The sequence below is a fragment of the Lepisosteus platostomus genome, chromosome 3 (genome assembly GCF_059453375.1).
Source record: "Lepisosteus platostomus isolate fLepPlt1 chromosome 3, fLepPlt1.hap1, whole genome shotgun sequence".
NCBI classification, from domain to species: Eukaryota; Metazoa; Chordata; class Actinopteri; order Semionotiformes; family Lepisosteidae; genus Lepisosteus; species Lepisosteus platostomus.
Genome location: NC_142613.1, coordinates 73,459,984 through 73,485,117, shown reverse-complemented (window position 1 = coordinate 73,485,117; position 25,134 = coordinate 73,459,984). Strand labels below are relative to the sequence as shown.

At 35.7% G+C, this 25,134-nt stretch overlaps 1 protein-coding gene across 2 annotated transcripts in view; it reads left to right on the top strand.

Moving 5' to 3' along the window:
* epha7 (eph receptor A7) overlaps positions 1–25,134 on the top strand; it is a 74,451-nt gene that overhangs the window by 26,925 nt on the left and 22,392 nt on the right. For both annotated transcript variants that reach the window (XM_088626777.1, XM_088626776.1), the window contains exon 5: positions 2,643–2,978. In XM_088626777.1, coding sequence (XP_088482903.1) covers positions 2,643–2,978 — 336 coding nt within the window. The remainder of the gene's footprint in view (positions 1–2,642; positions 2,979–25,134) is intronic.

Below are 25,134 nucleotides of genomic sequence, written 5' to 3'. Positions count from 1 at the left end.
AGTATGTGGATAAGTTGATAAGAACATTGGTTAAAGGAGGATAATTTTTATGACAGCATTATTAATTTGCTAAGACTTTTGACCTGCTTTCACACATTTACATTCCTCAAAGCATTGGAATTAACTTTCCAGAATTATTGGGGGTACTTGTCCTAAAATGTTTTCACTTTAACATAACTTTTCTTTGACCTCCCCAGTGCATTATTACTGTTATTGAAAGCTTCATACTGTTTTTAAACCGGGTGTGTTACTTTGAGCTGTGCTTCTGCTAATAAAGTTATTTCTGGAGTCTTCAATGTCCAGTGAAATAGACTCTCCATGAATATGGAACACCAAAATGCATTTCGCTTTTCTTGGCAGAATTTATCATTACTCACACATATTGTGTGTTCATTATTTTGCTAGGAGCTTCCTAGTGACAGTCAGATTGTTAATGCTATGAACACAGAAGTCAAATTAAGTGCAGATACTCGGGATTGTCAGGATTTTTTATACCTCTGACTTTCCAAATTACAAATTTATCCATTTCTGAAATAAAAATATATCTAACTGTTAAGTTAGCTCATTTGCAGTGGCAATCCCATGCCCACACTTTTTTTAATCAAACCTCAGTTACTTGCGATTACAATTTCATTATGATAGGTTATTAAATGACAAATCTACCGTAACATAACTAGCCAAAAGTCAGATGAGTTGACTGTGAAGTCAGGGTCAAGACATAATAGTTATGTAGCATTGTGTTTTGGCAATATTATGGTAATATTCTAAACGTGTACAAAGGAAAAATGAATTCACCCCTGCTTTTAACAATAATAGGATCAGAAATATTCGAGACGCTTGAGGTCACACAGCACCCACCAAGCTGGGGGCTGTGCTTTTAGGTTTGTTATTGTTATTATCTACTGGTCTTTTGACTAAAGGTCAATATAAGGAATAAATATTTATTGTGGCCAGCAGCCATATCACCCTGCAGCTCACAGCTGGCAACCCACTGAAGCTAAGCTAACCCACTGAGCCTGGTCAGTACCTGGATGGGAGACGTCCTGGGAAAAACTAAGGTTGCTGCTGGAAGAGGTGTTAGTGGGGCCAGCAGGGGGCGCTCACCCTGCGGTCCAGGTCGGTCCTAATGACCCAGTATAGTGACGGGGACACTATACTGTAAACAGGCGCCGTCCTTCGGATGAGACGTAAAACCGAGGTCCTGACTCTCTGTGGTCATTAAAAATCCCAGGGTGTTTCTCGAAAAGAGTAGGGGTGTAACCCCGGCGTCCTGGCCAAATTTCCGATGCCTCCTAATAATCCCCCTCTATGAATTGGCTACATTACTTTGTTCTCCTCCCTCCCACTCCGACGGCAGGCGGAGCGACGCGCCGGTTGGAGTATTTCTCGGTCGCAGTTAATGGCAACGTCAGCTCAAAGATTTGGTTCAAACCACCAAATGGAGACTGGTGTGCCGACAAGCGGACCCTGCTGATGCGGGTTTAACGCTAGGAAAGAGAGATAAGGAATAAATATGTATTATTACAAATGGCTACACTCTTTTAACCACAAACTTTATGGAACTAAGATACATAAGATATCAATAAATTACACTGTGAGTGCTTTTTGTGTGAGAATGTTTTGTGGATTTTGAGTTAAAAATGCTTTCTGAAGTTCTGCTGCATTTGCAAGTAACTGCTTGGCATTGGATATATCTTTTACAAATTATTGTGGTCACTTTATACCATATACGTAAGCATTGATGTTTTTTGATCACTTACACTACAAGCTAAATTAAAATAACAAAGTGCATAATTTCTAATGGTCACTTTCATTCCTCTGACTCATGATGGCGAACCACATTCTTAGAGATTTAGCAAAAATAAACCTTTTTGTAGCTATTTATACATTTCCAGATGAAGAAATTAAAAGTTGGACAGAAAGAAACAGTAATATCTCAAAACAGGATGTGAAACGGGCACTAAAGTGCACTGTTTAACTGTCTGGGTCATCCAATAAATTTAACCTTAGATCTAAGCAGTCTTCCTGCTGTAAAAAGGTTTCAGTGTTTTGTGTAAATCCAGAAAAATTATATCTGAAAATCATGGCTTTCTGAATTGTGTCATCTTCCTTACGTTTCATGTTTACATACTGTAACAATAACATACATACTTTGTCATTATGGTACTTAGACATATAAGACCGATATTCAAAACATTTAGGTGCTTAACTCTTTTGTGTATAATGAGTATAAGAGCACAGAGTTAAAATTAATAGTAGAGGATTTTTCTATGTAACTTATTGCTGCAAGCAGCCTCTCTATACCAAAAGCCCGGAAAGCAATACATCTATGCATATTTTAAGAAACTTAAGTGTTCATAAAATCACTCTTTTATTTATAAAATACTAGACTTTGACATAATTAGCCCATGTACAGTATATAGACTATAACTTTATTGTCATTGATCATCATTTTATAAACTGCTCTTAAATTAAATTAGACGGAGGTCAAACATCATCAGCCAGCAATAAATGACAGCAGAAGAATTACGCAGTGCATTGTAATAAAATATTTGGCATTTTGGCATAAGCACAATTCTGCAACTGTTCTTAAACATACGTGTTCTTGATGCATTTACTCTTTTTTTTTTCACTTGCACAAGGACCCCCATCAGCACCACAGAACTTGATTTACAACATCAACCAGACCACTGTGAGCCTGGAGTGGAGTCCTCCTGCAGACAGCGGAGGTCGGAATGATGTCACCTACAGGATTATGTGCCGGCGCTGCAGCTGGGAGCAGGAGGAGTGCGTGCCCTGTGGCAGTAATGTTGGATTTGTACCCCAGCAGTCTGGATTAGTCGATACCTATGTCACCATCATGGACTTGCTGGCGCACGCCAACTACACATTTGAAGTTGAGGCTGTGAATGGAGTCTCAGACCTCAGTCACACCCAGAGACTCTTTGCGGCCGTCAGTATTGCCACTGGCCAAGCAGGTAAGATGATTTGGAATTTTGTTCCACTCAGAGGCATTTTGAAGTTCATATCACAGAGCTGCGGGAATGTGTGAGCAGCAAGGGAACATGTAGCGGATAATTCCGCGTTGAAAAGTATCAAGATGGAAAAGAAACACTTTGGCCATGGAGACATGTTTGGGTGTGTAGGGGATAAAATATGAGACCAGCAACTATATCAATCCTTTTACTTTTTAGCACATCTTTTTACTTTTCATCATGGAATTAACCTCTACTTGTTCCATCAGCATTAATGTTTCATGGACAGCTAAACACATGAAATGTAAAATGTTATTTACAGTAAACCTAAGAGTTATCTGATAATGGAGCCAATAGCGTATACACTCAGGAAGCTAGATTCACTTTGGATGTTGGAAGGTTTTTCCACTGTTACTTGTATGTTGTGTATCTTGTGCATTTTAGCCCACCATTGCTTTAGATAAAAATACCCTTTTCTGACCAAATGCATTGCTGAATTGCTGAACCATCCTTATATATACAGTGTGCTGTCTGTGTACAATATATTTTGCAATCCTTATAGTTCTTTAAATAATCTTAAATGCCTTGTTCTGTTAGAGTGTAGTGGCCTTGTGTGTTTTTAGTATTCTAGTGCAGGTAAGATATTCAGATTCTTGATTTTCCCATACCTGGGAAACTGAGTTAGTAGTTTTTATATTAAATTCATACTGAATTGCACTAGATTCTGAGTGTATATATATATCATAGTGGTTTGCTATGCAGCCACTTTGATGATTGAACCACAAAGTGCAGCTTTTATTCCCACATACAGTAGGAACAAAAACGTTATTTTTACATAAGCTTAGTGTAGCTACTTTAAAGATGAAAGAGACTAAGATAGAAAACCATGAAACAGCATGTATTTTGGAGCCACTGCATCTAGTGTTATAATTGAAACAGGAATTAACTTAAAAAATCCCATAAATGCATTTCAATTAGTTGAGATGAAAACACAGTGGGCCTTAAATTCAGGACACTTGGATTATTAAATCCCTGTAGGATAAAATGAGAATTTAAGTACCTAAGTGTTTCAGATATATCCATCTAACACAAAATATTATAACACCATTTCCATATATTGCTGTGTGGTTGTGGTTTGGTTATATCACATATTAGATTTGGTTATATTATGTATATATCTAAAGGTTTTGTGGGGTTGCTGGAAGGGTACAGTTTGTTTAAGTGTGATATTGCAAAAACTTAAGACAATAATTTAGTGTATATGTTAGAACATAAGAACAAAAGAAAGGCTACAATTGAGAGGAAGCTATTCGTCCCATCTAGCCCGTGGTAGTTACTAGATAATTGATCAATATGGCTGGATAGCTTGTTCCATACTCCCCTTTGGTAAAGACGTGTCTCCTGTTCTCATGTTTAAATGCACTTCCATGTAGTTTCCATTTGTGCCCTCTAGTTCATGTTTCACATTTTATTCTGAAAACATCGACTGGGTTGACTTTGTTAATGTCTTTGAAGATTTTGTGCACTTATGTCAGATCCACCCATAGTCTTCTTTGTTCAAAATCCTATATTGACAGGAGAACATTGCAGCAGTATTCTGGTACGGTTACATTTTGGTCTTGACAACATTGTAAAGAATATTTGACAGTGAACCATAGAGCCGGAGTGTAACTATGTCAGAGTGCATTCAAAACTGAGAACAGGAGGCACCTTTCTACCTAAAGGATTTGGGAATCTGGAACAAGCTACTCAGCCATATAATTAAGCCGATATCCTGTGTTTTTACAAGTAACATCTAAATGACCTCCTTGTATCAATAAGCTACTGGCTACCCAATGGACTAGAATAGAATCTAAAAGTTTTCATTTCAACAATATTTCTGTATTAACTGCAAGTTTTTTCTAATATTGCCACTGTGTAATGTGGTTGGCTATGTAGAGGGATCCGAAAGAACTGGCTTCAACAACACGGATCGTTCTTCATAAACAAAACCTCCCATTTTCTCTCCTAAAATTTTAAGATGTGAAATTCCCATTTGTGGTTTTGGATCCATGTTCCCTTGATGAGCATGAAATAGTCCATATACCCAGGAAGTTGCTTGAAGTGGTTCATGTTTCTTATAAAATTAATTAACATTTATGGAAACAAAATAATTAATACAGTTTAAATTTGTTTTGTGTATCCAGCTGTACTGTATCTATGCTAGACTGCTCATAACCTGCCAGATCTAATTTGTGGGATTATTTTGACACTGATGAATTGCATCTGGTGCGGGAAATCCAAAATATTGTGGTGTTTTGGGATTTCCAATAGACTGTGCAACGCAGTCCATTAGTATGTAAACCAATGGAATATCTGTTTTTTACACTCGTAGACATCTGATGCAGTTTAACCAATCATAAATTTTAATTTTCCAGTACCATTTTATAAACACACTTATTGCATGCAGGGTTTATTAGCATGTAAATTACTTTTGACTAATTACATTTGCACTAATGATTATGTATGTGCTGGTGTTATGATGGCAAATATTAGATTTTAAGATTTCCCGCAACTATTATCAGTATAAGTAACAGTGCTTGCCTTATATTCTCAGGGGAATTCAACAAAATTCAAATACCACATATTCAGATGCATGTTTAGAATGTGGCATGCTGGACCTGTAACCTTTTAAGTCATTTTACAGGTCCAATAAACCAGGTTTATTTTTTTAGTTTAAGCAGCCCTGAAGTATAATTTTATTTAAGCGTGTAGTAGGTAGAATCATTGACAAACATTGCTTCCGTAAGACAGTGATTGTTGTTTGTTAATAGAATGAAGTCCTGCGTATGTATTATATATTTAAAAATTATATTTTCGGCAAATTGAACAGCCTTATGTATTGTAATAATATTGTATACTACAGATTGTATTCAAACATAAATTACAGTTTATACTTTTTATTTTATTATGCCAAAAATAGTGCATTTAGAAGATCAGAGTGCAGGTTAACAAATTGAGTAACTAAGTTCAATACTTTAATAACAGCCTTGATAAAAAAACAAAGGTGTTTGATACCTTTCAGTAAGATTACTGTTATATTGTAATGGGGTTTCTAGATTGAATAGTAACAAATAACATCCTTTTTTATCTTTTAAGATTAAGCATTTGTGAGGATCTATTAATACACACACAGAAACCATGTATTTTAAATATTCAAGCCACATTATAATTAAGTGTCTCGTGTCTTAAGTATCTTGACTTAACACAGGGATGATATGCGTTGGAATACAGCTTCAAACCTTCCAGTATTCCCGTAACACAATTGTACTTCCTCAAATGAAGAAATAAGATCCAACAAACCAAAGTCTACCAAACAATACAACAAAACAAGACCATACCCTGTGTATATTCATGTTGCAAAGAGGTCAGGCACAGACGGAGAGGTAATTGCTGCCAGCCAGCAAAATGAATCTGGGATGAGCTGACTGGGATGATGTATGTTCAATGACAAGATACGTGACAGAGATGTACGTATGAGTCTGTTGTGGCCTGCCTTGGCAAGGACGCGGGAAGGAGACCTGTGAAAAACAATTAGCATGGATTCAGTGTGAACATTTCATAATTATCCATGGCATGTTGACAACAGACAATTAGAGTACCAATTTTAACAGTATTTAACCACTAAATGATGTTAACTAAATGTTGGAAGTTTAAAAAAAAACCCTCAGCCTACATTTATAACTGTGGCATTTAGGAATATTGCACGACAATTTATTTTAATCAACATTTCCTTCAGCCTTTTCTGTTGTTGTTTCTGCTGTTTCAAATATATTTAAATTTTAGAATTGTCACGTTCACTCCAGAATGTTTTCACAAGAAGAATACGTTTCACTAAACAGTGACGATACAGATGAATTAAAATGCATTGAATTATATTTTGTTTTAAGCATACATATAAACATAGTATCTATAACTTGTGTGCATCACTGACTTAAGCATTGAAGTTTGTATATTTGTATATATGTTACTTTAAGCCCAGTGAAACGAGTGGATGTGTCTCGCATTCTTGCACAATATTAACTCATCTACTAGATATACTGTCAGTGGACCTTTAAAGTTTAATTTTCGCAAGACTGGAACTGAAACGCCTGAGTGAGTTGTAATTGGAATGTCCTGGTATCTAAAACACTGACCACTTCCTGGGCCCACATGGGGTCACTTGTGAGAGTGACTACATTATTAAACCTTACACCTCATCTTCTATTTTTGATTAACCTTTACCAGGAGGGGCAGAGTCAGATTTCTGGCAAGTGTTAAAAAAAACAGAAAGATCCACCAGCAATTTTCAATCTAATCACAGGCTCTGACAGAAGAGCACAGGAACATGCATTGTGTGAATGCAGATGGTAATCCTATTGCAGATGTAGGTTTTATACTTCAGCTGAGTCTACCAAAGAAACTGGCTTAGATGTAAATAACAATAAAGAAATTGTGATCATTCTTTAAAATACGTTGTCCCGCCTAACCTCATGATTGCTTTACTATGCATTACATTTCACTTGACTTTTTCAGCCCATAGAAGGAAGCATAAATGGGCTACCTTTAATGCATCCCTTTTGTAGTGTGATATTGTATGATGCTTGCATAACAAGAGAATTGAGAGTCTATCAATCAGTCTGCAATTGTGACTTAACAATACTACAAAGCAGCCCTCAAAGTATGTTTATAAAGCCTCTTTTCTGATACATACTTATAAACAAGCTTTTGTATTGTAATAGAAGCATGTAGGTAAAGATACTTTATGGAACCGCTATTAATATTTGTTCAGGATAGCATTTATATATTTTAGCCTGAAAAATGCACTATGGAGAGCAGTACAAAAGCAGAATTGGATTGGTTAAGGGAATGACTATGGGACCTCTGTATAGGCATACAATACTGAATAAAAAGTAGAAGGAATTTAAGCGTGAAGAGCTAATTATGTAAGCAGTATTATTAAAAAAGGGGGATTTCTGGAAATCAATTTTTATGCCAGTTGAATACTTTCTGCTAGATTGTAATATACAGTATATATACATAGAGATAACAGATACCAGAAAGTTGAACATTATTTGTTGTAGTGTTGCCACTCTCCATGGGGGATAACAGCAGTTTGGTAGGTAAGTAAGTGTGCATCAATATTCACCACTTGATTCACAAAATGAAAAAAAATGCATCTGCTGGGTATATAATGATTTCCTTTCATTCTACCATGAAATATGTCCACCTCTATAAAATGTTTTTTGGAGGAGTCTTTCTTAAGATGTGTTTTGTACTTTCATTACCATATTTTGCAATGCATTGTAGCTACAAATCGTTTGAGACTGATTTGAAGGTATACCTTAGAAAAAACACTTCTCTTTTTTTGGTTGCCTTCTGATCAGTTTTTTTAAACATACTTCTGTAATCTGTAAGAACAGTACAAGAGGGCAGTTTAAATCAAGAACTGCTATATTAGAATTGTACAGTGCACTAGTAACATTTAGAGTATTGAGCAACACTTTTGTCACAACAACTGACATGAAAAAATGCTGCACACTGACAAGGTGCATCTTTTAGTTTTGGATGGAGAAGAGCATGAAAGAACCTGATTCAAATATTCAGAGGCATTGATAGATTCAACCAAATTAGCTTTTTCACAATCAGAAGTAAAAAGACACATTGGTAAATTTCAAGCCGTGAAATGGAGGCACATTTTTACACACACAGGGAGAAATGTCAGTAAACGTACTGTAGTAAGAAGTGGTTTAATACAGTGATTAATTTAGTGAGAAACACAATTTCCACAGGGACTGCAGTTTCCATTTTAGACCAGCAGTTCTGATGCTGTAATGGAGACACAAGCATAAGAAAATGTATTGAAATATTTCAAGATAACTTTAGGATGTGAAGGAAGTAGACTTACAAGTGTGAATGTAAATAAAACCTTTGTTTTGATTTTAGATAGTTTCTTGTCAATTTTATAAAAGACCTCCCTTTTGACAATTAGACTTGCTGTTAATTTCAACAGCTTTAGGATAATTAGTTAAAAGTAAACAGTATAAATCAAGCAATGCTTATAATTGTATCAATAATCAATTTCAAGTGGATTTCATACTGGTATCAATCATTTTGTAGGAATATGAGAAATAACATTATTCTTTATTTAATTGTTTTTGACTTACAATAGGCGTGCGTTTTGAATAATTAGATTTGAAGCCACAAGCGTTTTTTGTGTGATTAAAAGAAATTTGAGACACGTGAAAGAGAATATTCAACTAAATGTTCACACAATCCAGTCCACAGACACTTGAATGGAAATTTATACTGTCACTTTATCACTACAAAGGGGATATTGTCCAATACATTTGTAAGCATAACTCTCTGGGGAGCAATAGAGTTATTGATTTATCACTTACTGCTTTTTATGGTCTCACTTGCCTTTATGGCATTAAATGGTATGGATTGATTGAATCTGAAGATTCCCAGCTGACCGCCGGCATGTGGTGTAATTTTCTAGTTAAGCAGATCCTCCTTTGTAGCTTTTGTCCTCGGTTTTATGTTACCTGGGAGCCTTTTTTTTCCCCTTTTCTCCACATGCAGTAATTTGATGAGAGCCAGGCAACGAGGTTTGATTCAGCAGCTGCAAGAAAACCGTGCAAGTCTCCCAAGCAAAAATCTTGCCGCACTTAACCTGTAGCTTTTTGTAAATGCCTCCTGATTTGTCTGTCACCCAATCCGTCAGCAATGAATAATTTTCATGGAAGGTGCACTTTAATTACTTTCCCATTTAAATTGCATTATCATGCCCTATCTAGGTAATTAATCTCTCCAAGTATCCTGTTTCAGCCTTTTATTACTGGCAGATGAGCCCCTAAATCCCCCAGAATCATCTGTGCTTGAGCGAACACTGCTTTGCTATTGCCCCTGTTCTTTTTTTCCCCTTCAGTTAGTGTTTATGAAAGATAGCAGCCTAACAGCACCAAAGCCCCTTTCTTCACCAGCGGAGGCCTTTTAAACATCTCCAGTCTTTGTCCAAGAAGCAGGTTATCTCTTCTCTGACAAGGGCATTTTATTTAAAGGAAATTGTGCAAACTTTCATGAAACCTTAGGACCTACATGCACAGATTCCCAATTTCTAGCGTCATCCCCTCTTCAGAGGCCATCCTAGAATTCTTCTTTCCCAGTTCTGTACTGTGTCCTATTAATGACTTCAGTTACACATTCATGAAACTCATAGACCTTTAAAACAAACCCAGGCTGTTAAGAAGTGCTTTAACAGCATCCTTATACTGAGACATTCATTTTAGTATTCTGCAGTGATATATATATATAGCAGATTCATCTTCTAATTATGATGTTTGTGATCATTTGGCACTCTGTCGAAGTTGAAAAGAAATGCTTTTTAAATTCAGTTTCATCTGCTCTCCTCTGCCTCTTTTCAGCAGAAAGATCTGTTCAATTATTTAGATATCCTTAAACCTGTAAGGGTGCTATTTTAGAAACTTCTGTTTTATTTAGTTATGTTGAATAAAAATCAATTCATCTCCCTATTAGAATCAAATTGTGGATATATCTGTGGATATACAGTTTTATCTATAAAAATATTTTTTAATATGAAAATAAAATATTTCTGGAGTTTTGTCAGCATTCTCTTTAGTTACACGCTTCTTTAAAAAACATTGGCTGCAGTGTATAACCATAAACCAGTCTTCTTTTATCTGGAATTTTGTCTCCTCGATGTTTTATATTGTCTGTGAAACTGAAGTATTAGACCATTATGGTCTGGAAAGCAGTGAGCATTGTAACTGCTTAAACAAAGATGTGAGGCCAAAATTGTAAAATAAATGGCCTCTAAGGATATATTAAGGCCTGAAGCTCTTTAAGGAAAATGTCAAGGAGAAAGACAATGGAAGACTCTTTAATAATGTAAAGTTGAAGCACTCAGGACCTTTAATGAATTTCTTTTGAATGACAGGGACTAATTGCTATAGTTGCTAGTGGACTAGAATGTAGTGGATGACCATTATGCAGTTTATGAGCAAGATAAATGACTAATCTCCAGAAAGATTAATGGTAATGAAATTACTTTTAACAGTGCTAAAGGCAAGAGTGCAGAGTAAATGTAAGGTTTTATTATTTCTTTTAACAAAATTTCAACCATTCTTATGAATAACATCATAGGACTGCATATTCCTGGTAATGGTAATGCCATGTGGAACCTATTCCTAGTTCACTGGACCACATCCTGAATGGGACTACGGTCCATTGAAAGGCACGGGGACAATTTAGAGATACCTAATCTAGCCTGCGCGTTCATGGGAGGTGAGTGGCAAACCTGACCACCTGAAGGCATCCCATGAAAAAAAAGAAAATGCAAACTTCATATGGCAGGTACCTCAGCATGGATCTGAATAATGACACAAGAGCTACATGGCAGCTGTGTTATCTTACCATTATGCCACCCTAGGAGGTACTGTATGATAAAAATGGACGATAATACAACATTTATGTGCCTTTTTCAGGTATAGTGAGTCAGGTCACCAATCTTAAAGATTAACACTTCAAGACTGTTTTGTAGAGAAAGATTTTGTCAGCATTTTTTCCGGAATTGGCAACAGGTGTCTAAAAGTCAGAACTATGCTCAAGGGAATGCCACGATGCCCATGTATTGTGCATGACCTATAAATGTGAAGCTTTAATTAATTCTACCATTGATCTACAGGGTGAATAGTGATAACAGAGAGGAACAGTGCTCTTGGGATAGTGAGTGCTGGAGCGTCATTGTTGATTACAGTTCATTTTAATGTCCATCCAGCAACAATTTCTCATCTGTTAGGCCATGTTTGGTTGACTGGCTGGGCTCTTGTCATGGTAGTCCTGCTATCACTGCAGACAGAGGTATTCATCTTCTGTTCCTTTACTGCTAGACTCAGTCAACCAGAGCTGCAGAAAATGCTGTTGATACTGGGGTTCAAAACTATTCCTTTAGTGACGGAATAGATTTAAATGTGGTGGCCATTTAAATGGGGCCACATTAACTTTAAAAAGGGCCTTTTTAATTGTTCTATGTACTTTTTTTTAATACTTGAATGGGACATTATTGAAGTGGTACCATTTGTGCAGTTTTGTAGTTTAAATGGCACAAGGAATGTAAGCCAGATATATAGTCTTTGCATGTGCTTTGCACATTTATAGGGGGGACTGATTGCTTGTTGGCATTCCACCTGTTATTTAACCTAATTATTGTTTAGCTTGACTTGCAATGACTTTTCCTTTTACTGCCTTGAAGAATTGTAAAGCAACAGTATCATTCCCAGTGCACTACCTTGCTCCACCTGCGATTCTGGCATGATCTGTTTATTTGGAACACATGTTCTAAATGGGGGAAAGAGCAGACACAATATGGAAAATATTTCATTAGTTTAATGGTATTTAAAGTGTTTCATTTCCTGAAGCCAAATAAAGACAACAGCAATAAAATCCAAATAACAGTGCATTGCTTTAGGTATCTATGAATGGCAAAATCTGTGCAAGCAGTCACTGGAATGTAACAGTTACCTCCTGTATGCTGCCACTATCTCAGGACCTTGATCACTCACATAGTAAAAGGAATATTATTTCCTCTGCTCTGCTGAGGGTGCATGGGGATTTCCGATAACATTGCTGGAGCAGTCAATTTTACCTAGCTTGACAGGTTAAACACTAGCTGTTACTTAACACGAAGAGGCAGAGTCAGTCACATTTGAGAGGATAATATTTTGTGGAGTGTTGTGGGTACCCCCAGTTGTAATAGTATCTCCAAATAAAACCACAAAATGCAAAAATGTAAACATTATTATCTCAACTGATTTATTTTAAAAGGAATCAGTGTTGCCTTGATTGATAAAATTGATTCTTTTGTTATCAATGTGGAATGATTGATTTATGCATGTATTGATTGATTTATGCATGTATTTATTTCACAAGACAGCTGCGTGAGACAGTCAGGAGGACGGAAGATGTTAAGCTGTGGTCTTTTTGGCTTTGCCACTCTTGTCAAGTTCAGTGCTTTAGTAAGATCGACTCTTAGAAGGCATACATACTTGTAATTTACATTATTCAGAATCTGGATATGTCATCATAATGGGAAAAACCTGCATGCTCTTTAAGCCATAAATTACACTTTGCTTGTGATCAAATATTAAAATTCACACTAGAACTAGACAAGAAGAAAACAAAAGACACAATAGGTTAAGTAGCTGTGAATAATGAATTTAAATGAAATTATATTTCAAGTAGTATTCTACAGGATGTGCAGTCTGGCTTTCAGGATTCACTTGTGCTCTGGCATGTTTCAATGCAGTCATATCACAGGCTTCTGAGGACTAGTAGGCATTCCTCGCACAGTTACAGACATACCCAAATCTGAATTTTTTGCCCTTTCAAAGACTGCCCCTTGTTAACAACCTTATGAGCCCCAGATCTGCTTCCTCATAGTCTCACAGCAAAGCCTGTTCTTCGTTTCATCCCGCACTCGCTAACTTCTTCAGCTCCATGTCACTGCTCTCTTAGTTACATCATTTTACAACTAATACCTTTTTATCACAGTGAAGAGAATGTAGGGTGACCATCTGGTACTATGATTTTAATAATTAAGTATGAGACAACAGCAAAAAGATTGTGTTTTCCTCAGACTGTAAGATTGTTTTCACAGCAGATGGAGACACATCTGGTCTGAAGGATGTAAGTAAGGGCACTGGGGAGGCATCAAATGAAAAAGTCCCCTTGCTTAGAAAAATTCCTCACTTCCTTTCTGTCAGTGCCCTAGAAGGTGAATCGTTTGTGTTTTCTGCTATTTAAATAAATCAATGATCGGCTCGTTTGCCTGGGGTATTCTTTATGAAAAGCCTGGGCCTTAAAATTTAATTGGACAGGAATAGTTTTTTGGATGTGTGAGTAAAAGGTCATCAATTAGTGCGTTCTGAAACAACATAGTAGCAGCTTTATCCGAGGAATTCAGATGTTTTTATTTATAAAGCAAACAACATCTTATGTTCATTATAAAGTAAAAGCTTTTATTTGTGCGGGGAATGAACTGTGCCAGATAGTTAAATATGTTGGATAGGCTAGATTTAAGTGAGTTATCACATAATCAATAATACTAATGTTCCACATAACCGTACTTAAGATGAAATTTATGGAAGTTGGAATGCACTCTTGTACAGCATGTTTGCACTTACAACTATTATTATGTCAGTACTGTAATAATACAAAATGACAATATGGTATACTTTACAATACTTTAATGATAAAACTGTAACTCAATCAAAGATTACTGCAAAAAATGTAAATGTAAAGAATTTCATGTGCCTTAAATGCTGAAGTTTGCTTGTTTTTCACATCATCTGCAAACACGCAGCAGAAGTTATTCCAAACTACACACACTTCAGAGAAGATGCACACAGGAGGCAATGCAGAAAAAGACTGAAGTCTCAAGTAGAATATTGTGTGATATAAATGTCTCAAAATAAAATAGGCAAAGATGGTATGCTATGAGATAGCAAGGGATGATTTTGTACCGAGTTAAGGCAAAGATGTTAGTTACTAGAGCATTATGATTAACAAAAGGTCATACAAAAGTAAAACGCTTTTACTGCATATTCAGCATTTTACTCGAGTTAAAATAATTTTAGAAGCTATAATAGGGTGCTACACAAAGTTGATCCAAATGGCTAGGTGTTTAAAAAATAAATCAACCTTTAAGTCGAATTTTGTTTTAAAGAAATTATTTAAAAAAAAAACTGAAGGATGTATTTATATCATAACATATTAAGACAAGTGGAAAAAAAAACACCTTAAATTTTTTCCACAGGCTTATTCAATTTCTTTTTAATGTAGATTTTTAATTTCATTTTTTAATTTTTAAATAAATATATGGTGTTGAAACAGGCACTTGGTTTAGTTATATTATTCTCAGTTCAAAAAAATCGTTTCAGACCGTTCTTCCTTTGAGACTGAAATAATTGAATTTTTAAATTCCTCTCAAACCTTTGGTTACTGTAGCACTGCTGAAAAAACAAAGGTGCTGCCAAAAACCCTGTGGCGCACAGTGTACAGGCCATACTTTTCTGGCAGATTTGTAGGGATATATTTTTTTCATATGGGCTGTGCAAAATGAACACAAAGATTAATTTAGAATCGTGAATTGATTGCATGTGCTTTTTCAGTGAACGAAAGTCTTTAAAAAAGCTATACATTCGCCTGTCAAGTTTTATTCCAAATTATCAAACACAGATTTGTGTTTCAAAGACTAAAGAAACTTAAACTTGTCGATTTTTTTTTATCAGGGCCCCAGCTCCCCCGCAACCCTGTATTGGACAAAGAGTTTGAAAAGAGATAGATGGATTTTTTGTCAGTGTATATGTCCATTTGTAGCTTCACAGTTCTGGGAAACTGTCTTTTGAGAGACACTACTTAAATTCTACAAAGTATTGTTTATTAAAATATTCTTATGTAGGATTACAGTTAGGATTTCTAATGAGGTAACTAACTTAAGACAGCAATTGTGAATTAGTATTTCATGACCTAAACTTTCCTTAACTAACCTATTGGTGCATTGTTCAGTTTCACAAAACAAAGAGCAGGCCTCATGTGGGTATACACAATCCCAGCCATATCAGAAGATCGTATTTTTTTATATACGTGCAGAGCAAAATAACACTTTCATTCTTTCACATTTACCTTATTGTCGAAGTAGAATTAAATCTCTTTTAAAAACAAATCCTGCAACCCTTAAAAGCTATAAAAAGCTGTTCTGTCAAACATATTGAATATAAAGAAGGAATGTACCTGCAGACAGCTTATCTGTCCAGTATTCGTTTAACTTTTACACAGCTTAAGAAATTCCACCCTTTATACTTTCCTTCAGTGAACGCTGAGTTTCTTTGCCTTGTTTGCTTGTTGACGATGATAAACCGTAAGTAAACTGCATGACACAAAGCTCTATTTCTAATTTAAGATGTACAGTATTTACACATTTATGAATGCAACACATATAATTGCAAGTGAAGGTAATATTACTATAAAATAATCATCAGCTTTTAGTTAAACTTTAGTTAAACTATTGGTGCTCAGTTTTTTTCCAGCCCCTGGCCAGCCCATGTGCTCAGACCCTACATTGTATCAAACAGAAAGGTGATGGATGGGGTCAGTAGGACACAAATGCCAGGACTATTCTTTCATTTAATAGTAAGGATTAAGGCAATTCAAAATTTAAGCCCACAAAACAAAGAACAGGCCAGGACAGCTTTTTAATTGTGTGCTTTGATTAATGGCTATTGCGTTAGACCAGGCATTTCAAGAGACAGCAAAATTAAATTTGATTCAAGGCATTGACTATAGATTACTTCCACGTGGAGACCCAGAAATACTTTTACTAGAAGCACGCGTCTTCATTTGTAAAAGAGGAATTCACATTATTTTCTCTTGTATCATGTAGAAAAGAAATGCTACTGTAGAAGCTTCTGTTCATTCTTATGTTTTAAAAGACCAACAACGAATATTGAACAAAAACTGGAGATGGAGTTCATGCTTTTGGCAGTGATCCAAGCTTTAATCAGTCTTCCAACTTCAAAGGCCGAACACGGCCTTCCTATTCCTCTTGCATTACAATACCTTTCTTTAGCAATGTTCTTTTCATATAAGAAGAGGCTGTATTTCATTTAAACTCTACATAGCTGTTTTTTAGCAGACCATATCCTCTGTGTGTTATTACAAATAGCTTACAATAAATTTACCATAAAGCCTAAAAAGGAAGCCTTTCTTTGATCTTAAATTAGAAAATACTACTTTGTAAGTGGAATAATTATAAAAATGTTTTGACAATTACTTAATGACACTGTGTTAATTTCACTGAACAGTATTTACTAATTACAAAGCAAAAGGTCTTCCTTTAAACAGTACTTAAACAACACATTTAATTGACATAATTGGTACAACCTCTCTGGTCATGTACTTTTAATCTTTAAACTCACTAACTATATTGTGCTTGCTACTGATGTTACCTACAGTCAGCTTTTTTCAGTGCCTTCAGTGAAACTTAACAAGCCACTTGCAATGATTGTTTCTTAAAAATGCTTTGCTGTAGATTTAACAAAAGCTGTGGCTGCTTTTGTTGTCGTAATGGTGAGGCAAAGCAGGGACCAAATGAGTGATCATTTTGGTTTGGAGTGCAGTTGCATTGCTTAAATTATCCAGGAGCATAGTCTGAGAAATTACATTTTGAATAGTTATACAAACAGACTGAGCACGAATTAGCAAAAATCCCTGCCGTCACCTGACAATTACTTGTTTGAAGCAACTTAGAAATAATTGTTAAAGTTGATATTATTTAGACTTCAGCCTCAGGCCTCATTATGACAAATTAGAATACCTATTTGCAACCAATCATATCACCCTGCAATCACAGGAATGTAGAAGTGAAACAGTACAGTATGCAAAAAAATACCTTCCTCACGTTTTGTCTCCAACCACATCCACTATTCTTTCAATAGATTTACAATAGTCTGACATGGCAGTAGCTGTCTTTTCTAAACATTACATCCTTGGTTGCCTGAGGAGAAGATTGAATAGAAGTAACCTATGTAGACTATGCAAGTCATGAATTCAGAAAGTAACTTTCAGATGTTTTTTTGATGAGGGCAGAGGGGATCACAATCATACTGTGTATATCACAGCTTATTTCTATTAATCCATGTGCCTGCCTTCCACCAGCTGTGTGATATATAAATTCTGTTTCTTTTATTTTATAAAACACAGAAAAGAGGATTAGGCCATTGGAATTTGCTTCTTTTATCTTGTAATTAACTTGGAACATAGCTACGGTGGGCTTTTCCTGGGCTGGTTTACGTATAGTGCAGTCGGTCGCACTAGGTGATAATGTAATCTGGCAGAGTAGATTCAGGGAACTGGTGGGTTTCTGGCCTGCCTTTGTAGGTTGGGGAGAGCTTCTGTGGTTTGGGGTTTTTCAGGGTTCTGTGAGAGAAGGCTTTGTTTTATCAGGTAGCAGATCACTCAGCAGGGTTTATGCTGCAGACATTTAAAATCAGCAACAGATTCCAGGGAGGCAGAAAGCACCCATGTCTGGCTTCTAGATAATCAGCATTTTCTAATTCTGGTAACTTACTGTAGCTTTACTACACAGTGCAGTGACCAACTAGACACTACATGACATTAGAGTGGCTGCTGAGATATTTCAGCACTGTAGTCTGCTGCATTTGAAGACTTTATAACTGTACTGTAGTACTGCAAAAGCTAATCTTTATGTCTTCTTTGGTGAATACAGTAGAGCTCAGCGCTGCTGAAATAATCATAGATAATTTTTCTACCTTTTCTATAAAATTCTCAATGCTACATGTAAAACAAAATCATCAAGAAATTCAATCAAAGTGCATCTCATCATGGTCTCGTTTAGAATATTGTGCACAATATTGTTTTTTTCCAGAAAATATATTGCATTCTTTGGCTCAAAGGAGTGTCCCACACTGAGAGTTTATAAAGAACTGAACCATAAAAGGACCTGATAAAAACATTCATAACCTGCAGTTATTGACAAAGTCAACCTATGTGACTATAGAATCCGCACTGAAACACCAACCTCAAGACATATGTAGAAAGTTTGTTAAAACATCAATATTATGGTTTTCTTAATGACGATGGTATATTTACAATTGATTTCTGTTATCAAAAACTGAGACACTTATTATTACACTTATTGAGGCACTTATTAACACAAGGGGTTGTGGGAGTATGGCAGTTGCCGCAGCATGTCAAATACAAAATAAAAATGGTAAAAGACTAACATGTTACTCAAAGGAAAACTGAAAATAATTCAATGCAGTTGCATAAATGAAAAAAAAAAATGACTAAGCAAGCATTACACAATGTTTATTATAGTGGTCTATGTTACCAGCATGACACGACCAGTCAAAGTGTTACTTTGTCAAAAAGTCAGACATAGCTGCCCATGACTTTACTGTTAGTAATGTTACTGTTACCATGACCATCTCAAAATCATTTTTAGTGGGTGTTATGTTGTCACAATCTTGCATATATTCCAGAAATATACCACAACCCAGCTGTTGCTGTGTTTTTCCATGGGGTTTAATGCATTTATATGTCACAACGCATTGAGCCATGTGGTGAGACACAGTATGCCATAATTTGCACTCGATTTTGAAGTTGCAACCTAAACATGACATCATCACATATGCACCACTATATGAAACATACAAGCTTATACTGTGAATATTCTGCTGGGATCCTTGATAAATCATGTTGTACATGAGTCATTTCCATTTTTTTGTAATGTTGTAAGTAGGAATAAGGACTTAATGGAGTGGATGTTGTGATGGCATATTTCCTCTATACATAGTTTTTAAACTAGTGGGAATGTGATTCTTTTAATTTGGTAAACATTGTTGCATGGATTAATCTGTCCATGTGTACAAAAGCTTACTAGCATGAATAAAGATTGGTATAGATCCAGGAGTTCAGCACCCCAACAGTCTCATCCCACCCAGGAAATTGGATTCTTTTAAGCTAATTATGCTTTTATTTGTTTTCAGGTTTTGTCTCCCATTTATTTCTGTCTCTTAAAGCAGTTTTGCTACACCCTGCTGAGTCCTTACTACTGCAGATGTGTAACTTTCCCTAGTTCCTGCTTTGTCTGTGCTGGGCATACCATGCTATGAAATGCCCCCAATCAAAGTGATGTGGGAAACAAACGGTTTCAACAAATCAACAGCTTTGGTTGATGCATAGAATGCTCCAGGCAGAACAAGTGTGGTAAACTGGAAATGAATCTAAAATAGAACAGGCACATATCCTACCTTCAGTAAAAATATTCATGGTGTTTAGTAATATTTAGGTATTTCGGGACTGGTATTGATACACCTACTGTATATTATATTAGACATTCCTTTCCATAGAAATCTACAGACATCCATCTGTACACAAAATCCTATTTTAAGTGCGTGCACTGTGTTTTAGCGGTGAACAGATAATCAAAATTTGGGCCACGATCTATGAAAAACACATTTTATAGAGGTAGGAATCCAGCTACACATTTTAACAATCAGTATATTGGCTCTGAATCTGGAGGCAATCAAAGGAATACTTACAGCCAGACTATTCAATGCCAATTATAGTAAATGGTGGAGGGTCTGTTTTGGTTTGGACACAGTTTTGCTGGCATGGACTTGATCCAATATTGTGATTCAAGAGCATATGGATACTCATTAATATTATGATTCTGACAAATCAAAGTGACAAAGGTATTTTTTACTATCGAGTTCTCTTATTGTCATGCGATAACCTAAAGTTTGTTTGAACTGTAAGATATTTTGTGGCAATTAATAAGCCTATTTTCTTTTTCTTTGCTGAAGAAGATTCTGTCTTCAGTATATTTTAAATCAGAATGCAAATACAGAAGAAGGATTAGCCTTAAAACATGCATTCATTGAAAGGAATGCCTCTTACTCACATTAGTGATAGAAAGTATAAAATACTCATAGCCCCTAATTCTAATAGAGTACCACCATAATGAAAATGATGTACTGTATATTCAAAAGTTGTTTTTTTTTAAACCTGATAAGAAATCAATAAGATAACACACTTTGTTCATTAAACACAGACAAGCTGCATCTGGTATTTAAGACATACTATCATAGAACAATGTAGATGCATGAAATCTATGAATGTGAAATCTATCTATTTCACATTCTGAAAGGGTAACAGGAAATGACTTTTTTTTTCTATTGGCACTTGGACCACAATTCTGTCGTAAGGATACTGGTTTTCACAATCTCTGTGATGTACAGATTTATTTTTAGTGATCCCAGTGTGTTTTTTGCCTAAGGCTCTACTTTTACTTTAACTAGAAATAAGAACGCAGAAGCCCTTTGGCTGCTTAATGCCTCTTCTGAGTACAGTATCTGAAGGAGTCCTAGCACTAACCCCAGGCATGTTCACTGCACAGCTTAGTCTGCCCAAGTATTTGCCTTGCAGTTTGAAATATCATTTTAAAACATTCTAAAAATGTTAAATAAGCATTCCAATATCTGTATAATAACAAAATATTCACAATTTACTCCTAAGGTCATATTGATAAAAGGCTGTTTTTAACATTTAACAAGACCAGCTATATTTTGTGAGCTTCAGAATTTATATACATTTTTAATATTTTTATCCAAGTATTCTGTATTCCTTCACACTCTGAACACTTTATATGAAATACAATTTGGGTGTCTGTACAGTTGGACTAGCTTTTAGTGATTTCCTTTGTTGGAACTATTCTTGGCAATAATACACGGAGAAGTTGTGTTGAAATTTAAAATGGTACAAATTTATTTCTGGTCTTTCTTGTTTTAGAATTAGTTTCAAGTTAAATTTATATAAAGTAAAGTACTGTATATAAAACAAAATGCCCTGTACTCTACAATGAACTTTAAATAGCATAGCATGGTTTATGTTTTTAATGTGGTCTTAAATTGGTAATTGCAGTGAGTAGTTCAATAAATACCAAGGGAAAAGCCACATTGTTTCTTGCAATGTGAAGTAAAGGAACAAGAAGCTGCTATTTCTTTTTTATTTCTCTTTTCAAACACATTGTGTTCCTGATACAACTACCAGGCCTAACATAGTTTTCTTTTCAATGTTTATACCCAGATTGTGTCAAAAATGAGAAGTGGAGCTCTATAATTTCAGTGGCTAAAGACTTTACAGAACTGTCTGTAAGACAGTATTGTTCTTCTCCAGTAAGGCAGAAAATGAATAAGATTGCTTAATTTGACAAGATTGTCTGGCAAAGGCCATGTAGTTTAACTTTGGAAAATGAACAACAAATTTGGACAGCATCCTTTCAGACGTTTTTTCTTTTTTTCTAGTCCCAACTAATTTACTTCATCTGCTACAACATTTGCTTTACTGGTTCTTATTTACAGTAGCTGAAGGTTGACATTAATGCAGCTAGTCTCAAACTTCGATAGACTTTGCTTGGCTTCATTGAAATAATGTTTTCCCTTTGCTTTTTTCGTAAATATGTGACTTGTTCTCACTTTCAAAATTTGAAATTAGTTTGCAAGTTTTGCAATAAGCTGGAATCAGAAAAATATATGTTAATAACTGTGTCATTAATACTACTATGTAAATAATTATGTAACAAAGCTGGGTCAAGATTGTTAAGCAATTATAACTGTTCAGAACATCCAGGTTACAGTTTAAAGTAAAACAACATCTGGGGTATAGATTCTGTAGGTATAAGTGTATATATTGCATATTTTGGATAGACTTACATTGTGTATCTTATGTCTAACAAATCCTAAATAATATTAAAATAACAGATGTGTTTTACAGGTGGAAACAACATTTTGCAGTTTGGTGAAAATTCCTATGTTGTCAAAAATAATCCTCATGTATATAATCAGTATATGTTAGAAGGAGATTAACTAAGACTAAAAAAAAGGAAATACAGTATACTATATAGTATTATTGTCATGGAATTCTTGATATGTATATTGATAACAACCATTCCCAAACACGGTTTGGTTTAGCATTCGATAATCCCAAAAATCTGAATTTACTATACGCTGTATTATGAATTCATTATTTATGAAACAAAGAAAAAAATGTCTTAAAGCACTCTGATAATGACATGAAATTGTCATTTTAGTAGCATTGTTAATTTGTCTATGTGTAAGTGTCAGATACACATATTAATCAGTTTTCTACCACCACTTAAACTGAAATGTCAACGTGGATTCTCGTGATACTCAACCCTTCATCCATTACTGTACTATAAACTGGCACGTCAAAGCTCAAAGCCAGGGTTTTCAATCATTCTTGGCTAATTACTTTCAAGTTGAACTCTTTGACCCCCAGCATTGCAAATATTTTGAAGTCCAACATTATTATGCAGACTCCGTTTTGCTCTATCTTCCAATTTCTTGCCTTTACTGTGTTGCAGTGTTGCATTTCAAATAACTTATTTTATCAAAAATGAGAGTGCTCATAAATAACACACTAAAACAAAAGCCCAATCTCCATAATAATGGCCATAATTGTGTGGACCATATCTTTATAATAAAAATAGTGAAACTAAGATATGAAAATTGGGCTGTAGAAAAATAAAAATTCTTGAAGTGTTAAAATTAGCAAGGTCTTTTACTCAGTGTTTGCATTTCATCCGTAAAGATAAAATAAAACGTATCATTATTGTTATTTTTACTGTTGAACACTGGCTTGAATCACTTCATACTGAAATGAAATCGGTAGGAAGCCCAAAGTAGTCTCAGGTGACTGTCATATATGAAGGTGTCTTAAGGCCTAAATTCGCAAACACAAGGTCAGCACCTGTGCTGTCTTTACCACCCTTTCACGACCAGGTACTTCATAGTGTACAAAAGTAATTGCACAAAGTGCCGTTTTATAATTGTGGAGATTTCTGGGTTTGATACAGGATGGTATAAGATGACAAAGCTCGCAACAGCCGGTCCCCGGGCAGCTCGTCACAGGGATGGACACTGAACCGGGGGCCTTGTCAAGCCAGCTCGAGCAGTTTGCTCACATTCATCAAAGTGAGGACCTATCATCATTCGGGGTTTTATTTTCTGACTCACTGAGCCACTGCTGGCTGCATGAAACAAAAGTGAATTATTTTCACTTCTTTTTCATGTCTGCTCTCTACACACAGCCTACTGATTGATTGAATAACCTTCACTCTGAGCCTCAGATGTGTTCCAGCACAAGCAGGGCCTCAGCCACTGTGCGCCGGGTTGGGAGCCTGTGTTAAAAATGAAGGAACTTGAGGATCGCACAGCAAGCTGGGCCTCTTGGTCACTACTCCACCTTTTGTAGACAATGCAACATTTAGTATAACCGAGTACAGTGGGTTTTTCTTTTTAACGTGTTGAGTAATGATGTTGTATTATGAAGTACAACTTGGTTATTTTTCCTCAAATAGTATAATGCGTACATTCTTTAATCAGTCTCAGAATACATAAATACTCATTTAAAACAATTGTAATACCGAAGAAGATAATGAAAGTCATAACAATAATTATTACAGTAATAAAAAGAGCATTTGCATTATACCATCGGTGGAGCGCTGAAGTCCAGTGTGGCACCTTATGCAAGACCAGGGGTGTTATTATGGTTCCATCCCAGGCTTGCACAATTTGTCCTTTTGAAAGTGCTCCCTCAATTCGGTTGGTAGAGCAGTTTCTCCCTTCTCCACCTCCACCTGATCCTCCATGTAATGGGATGGCTGAGGCAGAACAGCTGCCACATGTCTCCCAGATGGGGATTGCACTGTGGTGGGTGAAGTCAGGCTCCTCATGTGTAAAGTGCTTTGGGATCTTTTGGGATAAAAAAAGCACAATGTAAGTGTATGTGCTTAAAAATGACCACTTCCCTGCAGCCACGATGGTATTTGTTTTTCAAGTTTGTACAGAAATTAAAAGAAAAGGTTTCCTGTGCGGCTCATTTGTCTGTTTTTTCAGGTTTTCAAACAGATTAGCTATGATATGTTCCGATTATTGTGAATTTCCTGTTCTCAAGAGTGAGTACAGTAATCTGGTGCACCATTCACTGTTTTACTCCAGTTGTCTTAGAGAAACTATTTTGGTAAAAACATGTCTAAGCCTCTTACTGCTCTTGTATTTTAAATAGATAATATGAAAAAATGATTCTTTAAGCTTTACAGGGTTGACTTGAATTGTTCAGTAATTAAAAAATGAGCTTATAGCCCTTGTATGCTTCACAAGCCAAGCGTAAGAGCAGAGAAAAGAGCTTATAAAATGGAGCGTTATTTCACAGTTAACACTGTTGTAATAGTCAAGCTAACCAGCAGAGTGAAAAAAAGCATTGCAATTCCCATAGGTAATGTATTCATAATGTATTCAAATGTAGGGCATGACAGAAAATGGTTTCCAAATGAATGAACTTTTCAGGAGGAGCCCAGGCCACTTATATCCTCTTTAAAATCTCAGAGGTCTTGCACGAATGTTCTGGCAAACAGTCACTTTAAATCAAAATATAACAATTAAACGTTTTCTGGTACACTAAGCTCCTCAGGTATGTTAGAAGTCTTTGAGTGCCTGGCTGGGTCTTGTCAATTATG